Source organism: Monodelphis domestica, chromosome 3 (genome assembly GCF_027887165.1).
Source record: "Monodelphis domestica isolate mMonDom1 chromosome 3, mMonDom1.pri, whole genome shotgun sequence".
Taxonomy (NCBI): Eukaryota; Metazoa; Chordata; class Mammalia; order Didelphimorphia; family Didelphidae; genus Monodelphis; species Monodelphis domestica.
In genome coordinates, this window is record NC_077229.1 from 42,138,231 (window position 1) to 42,157,300 (window position 19,070).

A 19,070-nucleotide genomic window follows, 5' to 3' on the forward strand; every position below is an offset into this window, starting at 1 on the left:
AAATGGAGATTTGAACCCCAGACTTCAATCCCCGGAAGTCCTTGGCAGTTCCCAGAATTCCCTATAATCTCACCTGAATCCCCACCTGGGCAGAGAACAAAATGGGTATTTAAATTGACTGTACCACTTACTTGCTCTCTCTCTGCTTCCGCTTCTAAGCACACGAGTCTCTCAAGATGTAGTAAGTGAAATTGAATGGGCTATGTGCCCTAGGCACATGCTTTCTTATTTTATATTTCTTTATCCTTGTTTTCTAATAATCTTTAATAAAGCTCTAAAAATATAATACTTTTAGTAGAGAAACTAATTTTAACTGTTACACTTCTAAGGGGTGGTTTCCAGAGCACGGAAAGTAAGGGGGCATATTCAGAAATGAAGCAAAGGACATTAATAAAAATTAGACACTCTTAAAAATAATAACAGAATCACAGAACTGAAAGTTATAAAATACCTCAATAGCCATCCAGTCCAAAACATATAAAAAAGAAATTCTCACTATACCCTACACTGATTTAATTTTTAAATTAAACATAATTTAATTTTTAATTAAATTTAATTAGTTTAATTCCATTTAATTTTCATCATTTAAGGCTCTGCTGGAATTTCATATCCACCATATTTCTGTGTATATACTCTTACACGCACACATATTTTAGAATCTAAGTCTCTTTTCCACTCAACTGTCGAACTGATCATTGTCCTAAAGTCCAAGGAAAGAGTTGTTTAGTTATCTTTTTATTTCTAGCGCCTGATCCAGAGCAGGTACTTATTCAATCAACAAACATTTGTTAAGCACTTACTATGTGCCAGACACTGTGCTAGGCACTGAAGATACTAGTACAAAGAATGAAACAATCTCTACTGATAATTATTGAGTTGAATGGAATTACACCCATTTTATAGATGTAGAAATTAAAGCACTGAGAACTAGGATTCAAACCCAGAATCTCTGAGGTCAAGACTGGCACTACTTCTCTTCTACTACAAAACTACAGGAAAGAAGCAGCTAGGGAGTGCAGTGGATGGAAAGCCAGGCTAGGATCAGGATGATCTGAGTTCAAATCTGGTCTCACACACTTCCTAGATGTATGCCTCTGGGCAAGTCATTTCACCCTGTTTGCCTCCATTTCCCCATCTGTCAAATGAGCAGGAGAAGAAAATGGCAAACTGCTCTTTCCAAGAAAAGCCTGAATGGGGTCACTAAAAAACCACTAAATAAAAGCAGCAGGTAAAGAAAACTCCTCACCCAATAAGTAGCTCTATATGCCTGTGTCTAGACATACAGGCATATAAACATTCCTCCCTAGGAAAATATATAAACTAGGTGGTACAGTGGTTAGAGCACTGGGCCTAGAGTCAGGAAGACTTGAGTTCAAATCCAGCCTCAGATACTTGCTGGCTGTTCAGTCCTGGTCATGTGGCTTTACTTCTGTTTGCCTCACTTTCCTCATCTGTAAAATGGGGATAATAATAGCACCTACCTTGAAGAGTTGTTGTAAGGAACTAGTGAGATAATCAGCAGTTCCTGAAATACAGTAGTAAGAGCTGTATAAATATTATTAATGGTAGCATTTTTTTTTAATCCCGACCTTCTGTCTTAGTATCAAGACAGAGCAGCTGGGATGAAATATAAGGTTTACAACTTTCTGTTTGACTTTGAGCAAATCAATGAACTCTTTTTTAAAATTTAATTTCTTTTTTCTTTTTTTTAAATTCTTATTTCATGTCTTAGTAACAACTCTTAAGAAAGAAGGGCAAGAGCCAGGCAAACAGGGTGTAGTGACTTGCCCAGGGTCTCATTGCTAGAAAGTGTTCAAGGCTGGATTTGAACCCTGGTTCTCCTGACTCCACACCAGCGCTCTAACCACTGATAGATACACTAGTTCATTTCTCTTACAGGTGATGGACTAGACTTTACTCCTAGCAAAAAAAGAGGGCCTTGGTTTTTTGGTTTGTTTGCTTGTGGTTCTTTATATCCCGTGTTTAGTCCAGTGCCTGACCATAGTTGTTGCCAGATAAAGACTGATTGGCCTAAAATTGTTGCTTCAGTGACAGAGATAGCCCAGTGTGTTTAAGAAGGCCAAAAGTATGTCCCTCGCAGCTGGGTTGATACTTGAGATCATGGATGTCAAGTGTTCTGCAAACCTTAAAGCACTCAAGACCTGCGTGTGGCGCAGGCTAGGACCCCGAAAATAAACAGCCCCTGCCGCCGCCATCGTCCCTATAGTGTCTTTGGGAGCTGAAGCTTCCAACCTCGCTGCCGCCGCGGGCCCTCTACAGCATCTTAGATGATCTAAGCGCAGCAATGAGCAGCAATGAGTGTTTCAAGTGTGGACGCTCCGGCCATTGGGCCTGAGAATGCCCTACTGGAGGAGGCCGTGGTCAAGGAATGTGGAGCCATGGAATAGGCTTCCAGTTTGTTTCTTCATCTCTTCCAGACATCTGTTACCATTGTGGTGAGTCTGGTCATCTTGCCAAGGATTGTGATCTTCAGGAGGATGAGGCCTGCTATAACTGCGGTAGAGGTGGCCACATTGCCATGGACTGCAAGGAACCAAAGCAAGAGAGAGAGCAATACTCCTACAACTGTGGCAAGCCCGTCCACTTGGCTCAAGACTGCAACCATGCAGATGAGCCAAAGTGCTATTCATGTGGAGAGTTTGGGCACATTCAGAAAGATTGCACCAAAGTGAAATGCTATAGGTGGTAGGTCAAGAACTTCACTCCTGCCCCAAAGAATTAATGTGACCTTCAGCAACGAAAGGCTACGGTGATGGAATTAACTTACTGACACATGGTTACATCTAAGGCAAATAATGCACCAAGGACTCATGATACGTTTGTGTTTTCAGGAATCCAACTCAGCATTAGAAAATGACCTGTTCTCTGGATCAACAGAGCACTTCAATTTGATGCCATTCGAAGTAGATTCACTTAAAGTTTAAAAAACAGAAGGGTTTGGGTCAGATGCTAATTTTTTTTTAAATGACACTTGGTGTGGGGGTATCTCTAATAACAGGTGTGCTAGCAATCTAATTTAAATTCCATAAATATGTCATGAAAGGTGTTTTGTTCTTAAAATTAATGGAGTGCCAAAAGAACTCTAATTCATTTTTGTCTTCATATCTCCCTCTTTTCCCCTTTTGAAGGGTGGATATAAAATACATCTTTTTCTTTGGCTTTCTTTTCTTTTTGACTTCTCAGTGGCTCTGTAACTTCCTTTAGCCATCTACTTTTAATACTATCTTGGTTCTGTTTGATACAGTTCTCTTGGCTTAGTGCTTTGTAAATGTCCCACTCCTAGAATTGCCCAGCCTCCCTAGCAGTTTTTCAAATTACTTCTGAATGTGGCTACTCTGAACATTATCATTCCAAGATAAAAACAAAAAACTGGTACACTATGTTTTGAGAAAATTTGTTATCCAAAGACTTGATTAATTAATTTTTATACAGGTGATGGTAAATACAAGGCTAATAATTCACTTTCTCATTACAAAATCCTCCAGTGCAAGGGCCCAAGATTTTGTGGATAGAAATCACATTCAAACTTGGCATTGAAAATTTTTCTTAGCACCTTTATATGTAGATTATGGAGCACTCAATTCATAATTAAATAGGCCAGAACTGACAGAAGGCTGTTAAGTTTCTTATGAATAGTATACTCCAAAAATACATTTCAAACAAAAAACGGGGGGCGGGGGGAGGGTTCCTACTTAAAAGAGTAGTATTGATGAAATTGAAAATCCTGTTTAACTCAGATTTGTGCTGTATCAGATCCCTTAATACCTTTAAGAATATAACTGAAAAATTGTCACATCCCTGACTTCAGAAAATTGCTTTTATTTAAAAGTTATTTTATGCTATAAAGAGAAACACAGCTTTATGGTAGTCTGGATTGAATAGAAACTTATGTCAAGCCAACATGTCATTTAACCATGAGGAAAGACCAAGGGTAATCAATTTTGTCCATTTCTTAGTTTTAGTGGATTTTAGGCCATTCCTACTTTGTTGCTGGAGAACCTCTTGGAAAGATTTGTTGTAAGATCCATCTTTTCCCATGGGGCCGGTACTATTATAATTAAGGATTGAGTTCCTGAAAAACTTGGCAGCAAATAGAAAAGACCAATAGTATATCATAAAACTAAAGCTACAGTCATAATCATTGTTCTATATATAACTGCTAGGCCCTGAAAAAGATTTAGAAAACATTTTCTTTTAAAATATTGTAGTAACATGAAGATAGGAATTTCTCCAGTGCCTCTCTCCAGAGTGGAAATAAGCATGGTCCACATTGATCACCCAGGGAACATAAATAGAATTTAACTCAAAGTATTAATGCTTCCAATCTCGTATTACCAACTTTGACATAATATATTCTAATAAACATTTAGTGACTTTCCTTGCTTTGGAAATTAGAAGGTCCTTTTGAAAGTGACTTGCATGGCCCTGGAAGTTTTAACTGATGTCTTTCCGTGTGGGTGGCCTTTTTATAGTCATTTGAAAATCACTTCATTGACTAGAGAGTTAATTTCAAATTGATAAATATTGGGGGCAGCTGGGTAGCTCAGTGGATTGAGAGCCAGGCCTAGAGATGGGAGGTCCTAGGTTCAAATCCAGCCTCAGCCACTTCCCAGCTGTGTGACCCTGGGCAAGTCACTTGACCCCCATTGCCTAGCCCTTACCACTCTTCTGCCTTGGAGCCAATGCACAGTATTGACTCCAAGACAGAAGGTAAGGGTTTAAAAAAAAAATTGATAAATATTTGTTGGTGGAATTTCTTCTATGAGTTTTTAAATGTAAGGGCTGATTGAACATTTATTTGGTTCTGTTAGACCAAACCAGAATTAGTACTATTAGAAAATTGAATGCTGTTCTATGTCTTGTGCTATTCTGCTGAGCTAAGTCTGTAACAGCTTTTGAAGCCTACAGAGAAAAGTTTTGGTGTAGACAAGTTTGTGTTCTCTACAGATGATGAATGTTCTTTGTTCTATCACTGCTTTTGAATAGAGACCAAAAGTCCTGTCCTTTCCTGCTCCAACTTTCTTCATCCTAAAACTAGTCTTATTTCACTTATAAGGAAATAATCCCAGAGATTAACTGATTTGCTCAAGGTCTTTGGAGTGTCATAACTTTATGGACTAGAAAACTAAATTGGCATTCTATTACTGTTTTGCATTATTTTTTTACAAATGAAAAACAATTAAACCTGAAATTTATCAAAATCTAGATTTCTTTAAACAACGGGTGATACTGAACCTTGCCTTCAGTTGTTACCTGTTCCTTATAAAAGAATTTTTAAAAGAATTGTGACTACTTGGACCATGGACTGAGTTTCTCCCTAAGACAAATGACTGACTAACATTTTTCTGAGACCTTCACTCTAGTAATCCATCTGTTGTGACTTCTGACCCAAAGGAGATAATGCAGTATGGAAAAAATGAAGGATTGCCTTTGAAATGAAAGGTTGCAGGGCCTTAAGTTGGCTGTGAAAGAGTCAGTGCCGTGTTTTTGTTGTTGTTGTTGTTGTTGTTTTATATAATATTAGGTGGTTGGACTCCTGGGAGGAACTAATTTGCATGTTACATTAGATGGGAGCAATTTATCTGCATTATTTATCAATTTAACAGATTTATTACAAAGACATTTTTTGGTTACAAGTTTCCCAATCAAAAGGATGCCTTAAAAAAAAAAGTGGTCGTTCATGAGTTGAAGATAATTATATTAGTATCCATTGATTAAGAAAATACTTCTGACACTACCAGCATCTCAGTGGGTCCATGATCCTTTTAATGTGTAATGTCCCTTTGAGCAATTTAAATTGTAGCCTATCTATTGCTCCTTTCTCATCCTGTGTACCATTAGTCCATGCCTTCCTTTCAGTCCTCCGCAGGAGATGCACTCATGTTCTGGAGACTTTAGTTGATGGGCCTTATTACGGCATGTAGCTGTTGATTTCTCTCCATGGCTGACCCATCCCATTTTTGGTCATTCCATTAATACTAGCGTTATGTGTGCAATGTGTTCTTGGTCATATACTGCAACCTTTTCAGGAAGTTGCCCACCAAGCATTTCTCCAGTGCCCTTTGGGTGACCAGTAACTGATTTCCTCAGGGATTGTGGTATTTCATTATTTACATCCAAATAGCATCACCAGAAGAAAGAATATTTTTTTTAGGGGGGGTTGTATGAAGGAGATTAGAGTTGGTGAAAAGTACTGTCCATTTTTCCCAAAGGCAAGCAAGTGCCTTCTTTCTCTTCAGTTCTGAGCCCAGCTCGTCCATCTGCATTTTTGTCAGCAGAGCAGCTGAATTAACCATCCAACTGCTTGTCAAAGACTGAACAAGTCTTCTACATTGGTTTGTCCTGCAAGGATAGTTTTAGGCCAATCTCAAGTGGGGTCGTGAATCTTATTTAGTAAGATGCTGGTATCTTATTGACAAATAGTATGTGTTGTAAGAGACTGGCTTATTCCATTTTTTTTAGGGCCCCTTTTACTTCCAGCACTGCGTGGATATTAGAAATGATTATGTTGTAACAAAAATGACAGATCCTTTGTTTTATATTGTCATCATTTGAGCGTCATTAATGTTTTGGTGATGATCTCGCTTTAAATGGGTCTCTTGTGAGTCTGTAAACCCATTTTTCTCCACTGCCTCTTACACTATGAGGTGATAGTACTGATACTCTTCACCGTCCTTCAACACAAGATTTCATAAATGAATTTGTTCTTATAAACTGGTGTGCCCCTTGGCCGCCATATTTTCACTTGGCATGGAGGATTAGGTATTTGCTGGCTGAGGCAATTTCTAAGTTCTGAACCTTTCAGTTGCTTATTCCACTTCCATAGAAAATGGTGTTGGTCTATGCTGACATATATTACTTTTAGTATCCATTATCCACCATCAGTAGTTTACTAAGTAGTTTGGGTTAGAGTTCTTTTATTTGTATCCAGTATCTTAATTTTTATGCTAATTTGCTGCCATTTTTTGATAATTTTTGACAGCCTCTCCTGTGCTTTTGCATTGAAATCATCAAGTATTTATGTTTGTTTAATATGAAATATCTTAAGTTCATATAATTTTTCTATCATCTCCTTTTAAGCAAATGTTGTATAAGTTGCAAAATTATCTTTCTTTATAATAATGGTCTTTTTCTCCATTTATCATGAACTCTGCCAAGTGAGATGACCAAGTATCCCAGGAAATTGTTTCTTGGTTTTGGATGCTTTTTGAAACTATCTCTGCAAGTTTTTTTAATCTTATAGTTTTAGCTCCTAGTTTTATTTATAGCGAGAATTTCAATATTGATGTGATTCTTAGTTCTTTGGTAATTGGAGAAGTATCCCACTTTTAAGAATGTCAACAGTTAAATCAATGTCTATAGGTGGTCTTTGTGATTCTTAACATCCTTTGTTCCCTCTCCCATCACTCTTGTCAATGCCACTGAAGGGACAAAGAAGGGCCACCAGGATTGAGGTTCACTTTGTATTTTTCATAGTGGAACCTACTAGACCTCACATAGCCCTTGAGAACTCAGGTTTGCCTCAGGGTGATTGAGGCATCACAGTAGTACTTTAGTGGGAAAATACATGATCATAAAAAGTTTCTATGAATTCAGTAACACTTTAAAAATTAATTTGCATTTTATTAATCAATAATAACATCTGTGTATAAGTAAGTGATAAGTAAGTCATTCATATTTGTAAAAAAATCATATGTTCATTATACAGAAAGTGTGTTTGCTGCTTATACTGGTCACCCATATATTTTGTTGGAAATAAAGGTGAAAGTAACAAAAAAAAATCTTAAAGCACTCTTTTGTTGACTCATTTTCACTTGTGTCTGGGTCTTTGTGACCCCATTTGGGGTTTTCTTGGCCAAGGTCCTACAGTGCTTTGCCATTTTCCTCTCTAATTCATTTGACAGATGAGGAAACTGAGGCAGACAGGGCTAAATGACTTGCCCAGGGTTACACAGCTGAGGCTGAATTTAAACTCGGATCTTCCTGACTCTAGGCCACCTACTTGATCCACTGCACCACCTAGTGGCTCCCAAGTGCTCTTTTCAAGTCAGTTATCATCATCATCATCATCATCACCAATTATGAAATGTTGCCTAGGGTAGGATGGTAACTGGCTAAGAGCATCTTCAGTCTCAACAAAGAAAAACAAGACAAAGACATCTTCATCTTCCTCTTACTTGAGAAACATGGATTTTTTTTCTTCTGAAGCTAATGTCAGGGATATAGAAAGGAAGGACATACATAGGATGGAATGAGGACAATTATTTTCATGTTCTTTACTGTCTTGAAATATATAAGTGGGGGTAGCTGGGTAGCTCAGTGTATTGAGAACAAGGCCTAAAGATGGGAGGACTTGGGTTCAAATCTTACCTCAGACACTTCCTAGGTGATATGACCCTGGGTAAGTCACTTGACCCCCATTGCCTAGCCCTTACCATTCTTCTGCCTTGGAACCAATGCATAGTACTAATTCTAAGGCAAGAAGTGAGAATTAAAAATATATATGTATATATGTGTGTATGTATAGATATAGATATAGATATATAGCTATAGATATAAGCAAATAGGTAGCACAGTGGTTAGAGCACCAGGTCTGGAGTCAGGAGGTTGAAATCTGATATTTCTCAGATATTTCCTAGCTGTGTTGACCCTAAGCAAGTCTCTTAATCTGAATTGCCTAACCTGTGCTTCTGCCTTAGATCTGATAGTATCAATTCTAAAACAGAAGGTAAACATTTTTAAAAATTAAATAAAATGCATTACTATTCATTCAATGCACCCTGCTACCCCTTAACTTCTCAGTTTAAATGTGTTTATGAATACAGCCAAAGTATGAGCCAAATTCATTTTATTCAGTGCTTTTTCCCTCAGGATCTAAAGATAAGAATGTTATGGTCAAGAAGGATGTTAGTCAAATTTTGAACAGAGAAAAGGCATGAAATAAGCTAAACCAATCTACTGAAGAACAGAGCTTTAGTTTTATTAGGGCAAAACAAAGGTTAGAGGATTTTTTCCCTCTCAAATATTTTGTTTGAGAAACTCCAACTTATTATTTAGTAATTTAAAGAAGCAATACACAGAGCCACTCGCTTTTGAACATGGAAACCAATTTAAATCTGGGAGACAAAAGATGATGGCCCCACAGAAAACAAAACGCATACATCCATGAAGGAAAAGAAATGTATCTTTGGGTTTTACGTTCATTTCCAAATCTATCCCTTCCCCTCCCCTCCCTAGATATTCATCACTGGAACAAAAAAAAGTACTAAAAGCTCATAATGAGGGGACATTTCTATAGCACTTTAAGGTTAGTGTTTAAGTCATCTCATTTGATCCTCGCAGCATTGCTATCTCCGTTTATTTCATAATTGAGGGAACTTGAGGCCATTAAGTGATTTGTCTAGGGTCACACACCTAGTAAATGTCTAAGATAGCACTTGAATTTAGGTCTCCCTCTTTTACCCACTGTGTTGCCTAGTTGAGAGGAAGGCAGGGGGGAAGAAGGAAAAGAGAAAGGGAGGGAGGAAAGAAGGGAAAGAAGGGAAGGGAGGGAAGAAGGGAGGGAGAAAAGACATTTGCTTATATTTCTGACCATTCATATTTAAAGCTAGCATAATTGTGGTCAATTGTGCTCATTTCTGTCAGTGCTATGAGTGAGAGAGGGTCATGGCTAACAATTCACACAGAAGGCCTGGAATCTGGAAAACCTAGGTTCAAATCTGGCCTTAGCCACTTCCTAGCTGTGTGACCCTGGACAAGTCACTTAACCACAAATGCCTAGCCCATAGTACTAGCAATTCTAAGACAGAAGGTAAGGATTTTTTTTTAATGAGAGAATATAAACTCTATTCTATCTGATAACCAAAAACTAGTTTGGGCCAAGTACTGGGCATACATGGCAATGCTCTTGTCTTTTCCCCATCAAAATGAATAAAGGAAAAGTCAAGCCTGGCCAAGTATAATCTGATTTCTCTCATCTAGATAGGCAAAGATTTTGGAATCCTAAGATTAGGCACATGACTTTCCCCATCATCATGAGGGGATTAGGGAGGAAAATATTAACTCGCCTTCTCATTTGGAGTCCACCAATTAGAGATGTCATGGGGAGGGATGAGCTTCAAAAATTGCATTTAATGACTCACGGTGCTAAATGAATTTGTCTTTGATCACTCAGGGAGATCATGGGCCAATTAATTTATTTGTTATTGCTAGACTAATCAATACATTGATTTTTCATACTCTGAATTCAATCTCTTAAAATTTTTACTCATCCCAGAGGCTTAGAATAGAATAAGGAAATGAGTATTCCAGGCATGGAAGAAGACAGCCAAGGGAAAATCCCAGAGTAGGCAGATGGAGTGACCTGTGTGAGAAACAGCAGAGGTCAAGGATCATAAAGTACAATGAAGGGGATAAGAAGTCAAAAAACTGGAATGGTAGGAAGAAGCCGCGTTATGAAGGGAGACCAGGTTGCTTTAAGAGAATCAGGTGAGAGTTACAAAACATGAAAATAGTAGGCAAGCAATGACTGCTTAGCAGCCTGAGACTATGTCAGAGATATAAAGACAAAGAATTGGCAACTGAGCAGTATTAAGAGACATCTAAGCTCACTCTTTGTATTTGAGATGGGTTTTTTTCCCTTTTTCCCTTTTTAGTAATAACTGTCTTATTTATATTTTAAATTTTTATTTTAAATTAAATTAACCAATTTTTACATTATTTTATAATTTTATATAATTTATAATTCTTGTACAGTTGCTGTAGTCCCGCTTTCCCCACCCACAGTAGAACACAAGGTCCATAAGAGCAGGCACCATTTTCTCATTTTCAGTCTATCTTCACTGTCTTGCAAAAAGTTTTGCACACTAAGGCTGGGAGGGGTTCAAGGGATGGGGAAGGATCTAAATCTGTAATTTCATTTGTCTAAGGAGTTCCCTACAATGAAATTCCCTCCCCTGCAAGTCATATCAGAGTTGCTTTGTGGGTTTAATAAGTAAATGTAAAATTGAATTTGTCTGGTTTTATATCAATATCTTTCACGGCTGCCTCTCTGGGATCCTTAGTTTTCTACATTCAAACAACCATGCTTACCTAGCTATCTCTAAAAAAAGGCATCCCTAATTAATGAATGGTATTATCTCCACTAGAGGTAAAAGCGAAATCCAGAAGGTGCCCTAAAGACCACAATTCCTCCAAATTTCAACCCAAAATTAATTGAATGCCAGAAACCTTTCCTCACAGAATAACCACACACATAAATCCTTAATGTCCAAACTCCCTCAGCCCAATAGTTTCCCATCTTGTTTCCAATATATTCATTTACCTCCTTTATTCGAACTCATTTTGCTTTCTTGATTGTTCTTGAAGTTTTTCAACGGTAGCTGCTTTCTCTTTGCCACCAAACTAGAAAGTCTTCCAAAACTAGATATGTTATTCCTTGTAGACTTCCAAAACTCAGGCACATAGCAGGTACCAAATACACACTTGCTGCATGAATGAACTTACTTATTCTTCATTTCAATGGATCTTCAGATTCACTACAACTATAGATCAGTCATTTTTTCAACTGACCTGAGGATAATTCATTTTTCTTTTTGTATATGTGTACATGTTATCTCTCTGCCAATAAGCTCTGATATATATGCTTTTGTTTCAGGAACTTTAATCCAGAGTCGGCGCTTAATAAATGACTGTTGTCTGGTCTTCCCATTATGTTCTCAGATTTTTTAATGAAATAAACAAAAACACCAGTATATAAGAAAATGATTTTATTCCTAATTTTCAGTTCTGATACAGTTTACAAATATGCTTTTACTCTGATAATTCAGCCTTGCCACTAGCAAAGCCACTGAGCTAACACCCATAAATACAGGTTGGGAGGCGATTAACATTCACTATTGTTTCTATACATAAACTATTCTTTTAATGTCGTGTTTTGACAATTGCAAATTGACTACATAATATAGGTGGGCAAAAAGGCAATAAGTGAGTCTCTTCTGAAACACTAAATGTATAATAAACACAGCGCATATTATCAACATTTACATGATTCACATCAAATTGATGACATCCTAAAACGTATTCCTTTTAAAGGATAGATTTTCAATAAAATATTACATTTCATTTAATACTCTGGTACAATACTTCATACACTGCAGGAAAATTAAAAGTAGGCCTAGTCATCAGCTTAATAAAGGATCCTTTCTCATTAGCCTTAAGTAATAAAAAGAATCACAATTATGTCATAAATAAACAGGCAAAATTAATAATTACAAGTTTTGAGGTTGAGCGTGGAAACATTTTTCAAAATTAGTTTTGAGTAATAAAAAGTTACGAAAAACACTGAAACGAGCTCCTAGATAGATTTGCAATCTGCCACAAACACAAAAAAAGAAGCAAACATTTTCGTGAGGATACAATAACAATAAACTATTTCTAAACTAATATTCAAGAGGGAAAATTAAAAGTTCTGTCCAAATTAATGGCTAGCAGTCCTAATAAGATAACCTTAAATCAGAGTGACAATTTGCTATAAATTTTTTTTTCATTTTAAATTTTTTTCTTACAATGCACAGTCAACGAAAACTGTACCAGATTTGTACTGGTAAAAATATATAATATATATAGATATATGTGTGTTGTGCCTCAGGAGTTATACTCTTAAGTTTCCTTGTGGTGTAAGTAATCTATAACCAAATACTTAAAACTCATTTCCTTTTCCCATTCCACTGAACTAGAAATAATTCATGATGTCAAATTATTTTTTAAAACATCTACTAGAATAGTATCTCAAGATATAATGGGAGTCGATAAATAAGGTGAACATAAATGGAGCTTCAAAACAGTTCATTCCAGAAACATGGATATACCCTTTTGTCAGTGGAATCTCCTACTTCCTGGATACACTGTTTCTAGCAATTGACCAGTTATTTTTATTCCATCAGAGAATGGTAGAACAAATGTGGCATAAGCCAATTAAGCACCACCATTTTAAACATCTGTTCAACTCTGGACATGCATCCTTCCCTCCCCCCTCCCCCCCGGTGCAGCCTGAAGAGATCCAAATTTGAGAAAATCAGAAGGGACTCAATAAGGATTTCCTTTACATGGGGGATCTCCTATTTCAATTGCCTGCCTGGTTAACATGGAGGCAATTGTTGCCCTCTTACAGAAGAGCACCCATTAGGGGAACGACACTTTTAAAAAAATAACTAGATTACTTATTTCACAGTGCCTCAAAAAAGTTCACAGTACGATGCACTTGTCACTATACATCTGTCTTTGTGCAAATGCAACACCAGACCCGATATGTGGCCACTGACTCCCCAACAAAGAGTTTGGCTATGGGGGAGAGGGGGGGGAGAACCTGATGGAGAATGTGTGTGCTTAACTGGATACTCTACCCTTTTTGTTTTCAGCATATAAGAATCTCCCCACATTTCTAAACAGTTCACACTTCTCTTAATACAGTTTTTTTTTTAATGCCTAATTTAACTCCTTCCAAAGGCAAAAACTGAATGGCACTTTGCTGTTTTAATAGCAACAAAATCTGGGAAAAGGGGGTCCCCAATTGGTGTTGTCAACTGTATGCCTAGACTAGTGAGTGCTCTGAGCTCAGACGTGCAGGTAACGAAGATATGGAGTAATGAGCACATGCTGGTATGTTTGCAAGGAATGGAAATTCACCTTAATTATGGACTCACAACTAAAAAGACAATCTCCTCTACTTGGACAAAAGCACATTTCAAGTCTGCACTAGTTCCTGACATGCAGACACTAAAGATATTCCACACATCTAGCTCTCCCTGCCTCCTCCCCCCAAAAATCACATGAAAAAGTCCATTCATTTCAACTTGAGCAATCACCATGGTTTTCAGCAGGGCCACACAGTAGGTAGAAGCTTTTGGTTTCTCCTCTAAAGGAGCTGTTAACTCTGAAATCTTGAATTCATTTGTTTCTTTTGGTTTAAATTCCAATATCACATTCTAGACAAATTCTCGAGTTCAAAACACAGAATCCTATATCTACAACTTTAAGAGCCAGCTCACTTTTGGATGATATGTAAATGACATGACACTCAGAACTAGGACCACAGGTAGGGTAAGCAGGCAGCTGGCCAGGGGGTAACAAGCAAGCATGGATATCTCATCTGAAAACAGATTTTAGTAATTGTGCATATGCACATTTTTGTGCCAAAAAATTCCACTGTTCATGGCATGGAGCTCCTGGAGGACAGATGCCATCTTTTCTCTCTCTCTCTCTCTCTCTCTCTCTCTCTCTCTCTCTCTCTCTCTCTCTCTCTCTCTCTCCTCTCACTCTCTCACTCTCTCTCTCTGTCTGTTTCTCACTCTCTCTCTCTCTCTCTGTCTGTCTGTCTCTCTCTGTCTGTCTGTCTGTCTCTCTCTCTCCCTCTTTTCATTTAATCTTGGCATCTCCCAAAAGCCTAGCAAAGTGCCTTGGTGCTTATTAACAAACTAAATGTTAGTTTACTTGAATAACTCATACCGTATGTGACCTGAACAATGTTACGTCTTGAAGCTTTCGGTGGACTCATTAGGAACAATTTCCAAGTGCAGAAGGTTACAATTTCCAAATCTTGCTGAAGGCATTCAAATATTTTGTCAACTCTGGCAGCAAAATTCATTTGTTGGCTACAGAATGAATGTGTGACTTCAGAGACAATTCAAGGTCAACTGATTCATCCATCACTGACTGCTTTTGCCCCCAGGTTCTGCTGCTTCCTCATAAATCACTTTTTCTAAACTAATTCTGTGAGCTCCACTTGCCAAATTTTCATGGCTTAAGCTATATATGCCCTAATCAGTATATCATGTGAAATTGGGTAGCATGTGACCAGGTTCTGATGATGCTTCAAGGCTGCAAGCTGTGAACTCTCAGTCTTTGAAGGTCATGAGGGGCACAGGCATGACAGATTACAGCACTTCAACAACAAAGAACAAGAGTATCAGAGAGACCTAAGCCCAGGAAAGGGAGGATAGGCACAGTCAGGGAGCAAGGGATGACTGAGCATGAGATCACCATGCCCCATTGGCAGCCATACAATGTTGAGGAAGATCCCTCTGAAGAAGATTCACAGGATGGCCTGGACAAGAGCTAAAACAAGACAAGAAGATGTGGACAGTCTGCCACTGGCATCGCTGCAAAGAGTGTTCGCCCACCTTGAGGAGATCCCAGTTCCACTGAAAGAGTTATCCAGTACTCAGTAATTATTCAATGATCTGACATGACTATGACACAGAGGTCTTTCTTCTTCACACAGTTTGACAATACCATGATACTATACTTATGTAGGAAAATAAGAAAAGGTTTCATGAAACCATTGTCCTATATAGGACTTCAGAAAGCCAAATAAAAGAAATTACCTCATCATCAAGTTACAGGACAAGTTGGGTTCAGAGTGCAAATACTACTGATCCTACCCTACAGGCATTGACATTAATGCAACAAATACATTTGTACAATCAAACCACTGTACAAATATAAGTATATATGCTGGTGAAAGTCTGTCCCAAAGTCAAGAGTCCAAAGTACTACAATAAAGTATAGGCAAATGAAAGAATTTTCAAAGTGATCGTGCAATAAAAAGATGCACTTATTTCAATTCACACAAACACAGGCTTTATTAAGCCCCCTTTGGCAGAGTGCCTGAATTCTCTCTCATCTCAGGCCCAGCTGCATTCACTGTTCATTCTCCATCACCCTAATTCATTGTTACAGAGCGCCAAAAATCTTGCCGTGGCCTATCAAAGGTCAGGGTGTTCTTTTTTTGTGTGTGTGAAAATGACAAAACAGGTCTTCCCTAATAACTTTGGGGAAAACCACACTATAGCCCAGTTCTGCTGGTAAAAGAGCTCCCACTCTTGGAGATTTGGGCCTGAGCTAGTCATTGAATGGGCTCCACTCTGCCTCTGAGACCCAGTGAGGTTCAAAGCACAGAAACAAAAGGTAGACATAGGGCAAGGAACCTGAGTAGTTATAGGGGCTCAAAGGGATATCACTAGAGGAGCTTATTAGACTTTACAAATATGACCAAAAATATTTCAACTGAAATAAACATAATGAGAAATGGTGGAACACACACAGCAAAGGGGAATGTGGCTCTGGAAGGCACTTAAGGTAAAAGAAGGTTGGTGAAAATCCCATTCAATGAAACACAAATGAGCTATTGCTGGCAATCCTGTCCCCCAGTCCCGACATTGATCCCTTGTTGCCTTGCTTTTGTAAACCCCCTGTGTTCACACAGATCAACATAAGGGCCTGGCTTAGATCTTGTATCCTTCCACTGGATTCTGCAGTACAGATAACCTAGTGAAGTATAAGACCTTACTGAAAACCACAGGAGCCCCAAGCATTGGGAAAGGAACGCATATATCGGGTCACAGATGACACGACAGGGTAGTTGGAATTGAGCTATAACAAAGAATCACCAGAAGCTCACTAAAAGTTCTTCTGCCTCTAACTGTCAAACTGCTAGATGACCATAAAGGCCACAGGAATCATCGCAGGCTGCTGCTACCTCCCGCCACTGCTACGAGCTGCAATTTTTCTGAATGACTGTGAATGTTCCTTCCAATACTGGTCATCTGAAGAAGGATTTTCTCCTGAGCATAAAGACAGTGACTCTGGTTCAAAGAAAACCTTGTACATGCTTTCCTAACAGAACCTCAAGTACATGCTTTTCCCAATCAGAAACTAGGCTGAGGAATAAGTCAGCCATCTGCTAACAAAAGAAGGCACCTCCTCTCCAAAAACCATTGTCACCTTCCACATTAAAGTGGCCAATTGGAAAGGAAATGCTCCACCCTGTGAGCTTCAGGCATCAGGACATGACTCTATCCCCTATTAGTTATATAATAATAAACAATTGTTCCCATTTGTACTCGATGTTTTGACAAATTTTCCCAAATCATTTGCTCCTTCAAAAAGTGCCCTTTCATGCCTCACCAACAGAAAGAGAATAAATCTGCTCCAATTTTAAAAAGAAAAATGCTGATAACTTGAATTTTAATCACCATCATCTGCAAAATGTGGAAATGAAAATTTAATAGCTTCCTCAATTTAAAACAAAATTCTATAAAATATAACATTGTCTACATTGTAGAGATGATTTCTTCTTATTTAAAAAACAAGCAATTGTAAATCAGGTATTGTTGAGAGAGAAAAATCATAATCTTTATATAGTTTTGCACTTTGCTTATTAGCAGAAGTTAAACAGTCAGAATGCAAACCTTCCAAATTCATTCTTCACATGAAAGTCCTTGCATTTTTCTTGACCTTTTGGGGGTGAAGGGGAATAGTCACATCTGAAAAGAGAGGCAAAAAACAAGAAATGGCTTAGGAATGCATATCTAAAAGACTAATAAAAACTAAAACATTATAAAATAAGCATGAAACTAAAAATATGGAATTCTATATTGAAAAAATAAATTCATGACAAACCCTAATATTCTATTTGTTATTAAAAATACTTATGTCTAATCTGAAGAGCTAAACCTTTTGAAAAGGAGTTGAGGCAGTATTAGGATAGAACACTTTAAAATTATGTAGAATCATTTAATCAGAACTAAAAGGGAATCTAAAATATTGACCATCTAATCTGATTCCTTTGTTTTACAGAGGAGAAAACTGAACTGTAGGGGAGAGAGAGCTCTAAAGGAGTGTCTGGGTGATCAGATTCTAGCCTTGCTATATTCAGTGGTTCTACAGTACAGATGACACAAAACTGGGGACCAACATTGAACTGATTCAAAAAACATCTCAACATATCAAAAAGGATGAAATCTTTCTCATATAATAAGAAATCTGTCTTATCTAATACAATAGATTTTTGAGAGGGACAAATAAATGTATAACCTTATATTCAAAAACTCAGCTACAGAGGTAAAGACCAAGGAAGCAGGATTTCAGTTAAATGCAAGTTTAATACTGTGATACAGCATCAAAAGAACCCCCTGTAATTTTAAGCAACATCAACAGTGATGGACTCCAAAATAAGGAATTGACCATCCCCTGGATTCCTAGTCTGGCCAGGCCCCACCTGCAGGACTATTTTCATTTATCACACCATGAAAGGTCACTGACAGCTTGGGGTTTATCCATAGGATGGCAAGCAGAAGAATAAAAGGGCAAGAGTTACATACACATTAAGAGTCAGTTGAAAGAATAGGGAATACTTTATCTAGAAACTAGAAGATGTACTTGGGAGTGGCAAGGAACTCGAGGCAGCAAGTATTTTAAGTGCTTTCAAGTAGAAGGGTTCATGATGAGACAGTAGTTGAGGGGAGGGGAGCAGCTAGAAGACAAGAAGCTTATAAATGAACAGGATAATATTAGGAACCTAAGGGGAACCTAAGGCCACACTGAGAGAGGGGCAGGATCCAGGAGTATGGAAGAGATGGTCCTGCTATCCTTTCAGATCTCTCTGGATAACTGAGGTCATTTCTGGCTGCACAGGTCAAGAAGGGCACTGATAGCCTGGAGAATATTCAGGAGGCCAACCATGATGGGGAAGGGTCTTGAGTCCATGCCACATGAGGATCAGCTGAAGGAAATGGTCAGGGATGGGGAAGAAAGACACACAATTGATGTATTTGAAGGTTATCACGTGAAACAAAGGCTATCAAGACTGTCAATTATTCTATTAGGCCTCAGAGAGAAAAAAAAATAAAGGTTGGAAGTGGCAAACAGGTTAATTTGGCTTCAGTGTCTAGAAGAAACTTCCTACAAGTGGAATGGGATTTCTTATAAGGTAATAGGCTCTCTTTCACTTGAGGATATGGGAGAAGAGTTTGGCTAACAATTGTAAGACACTCTGCAGAGGGAATGTTGTTTTTTACAGACACAGGTTGCATGAGGTAGCCACAGTGAGCATTTCCAATGATGAAATTTTGTGATTCTCTTAGTTTTGCCTGGTCCCAGAATACAGAACTAGAAGTAGTAAGTAAAATTCACAGAAAGACATATTTCAGCTCAACATCATAAGAACAAACTTTTAAGCAGTAGAGCTGTCTAAAGGAGGAATCAGCTAC

The 19,070-nt window shown here is 38.0% G+C and overlaps 1 protein-coding gene and 1 pseudogene across 3 annotated transcripts in view; one reads left to right on the top strand and one right to left on the bottom strand.

Annotated features, from left to right (window-relative positions):
• The first annotated feature begins 2,305 nt into the window (after nucleotides 1-2,305).
• LOC100617497 (CCHC-type zinc finger nucleic acid binding protein-like) lies at nucleotides 2,306-2,787 on the top strand (annotated as a pseudogene).
• Nucleotides 2,788-11,774: 8,987 nt separating this feature from the next.
• The window catches only part of PTPN11 (protein tyrosine phosphatase non-receptor type 11), a 77,131-nt gene continuing 69,835 nt past the window's right edge, over nucleotides 11,775-19,070 (bottom strand). For all 3 annotated transcript variants that reach the window (XM_007490025.3, XM_001378836.5, XM_056821719.1), the window contains one exon: nucleotides 11,775-17,345. In XM_007490025.3, the coding sequence (XP_007490087.1) occupies nucleotides 17,258-17,345 (88 nt within the window). In that variant the 3' untranslated portion in view covers nucleotides 11,775-17,257. The remainder of the gene's footprint in view (nucleotides 17,346-19,070) is intronic.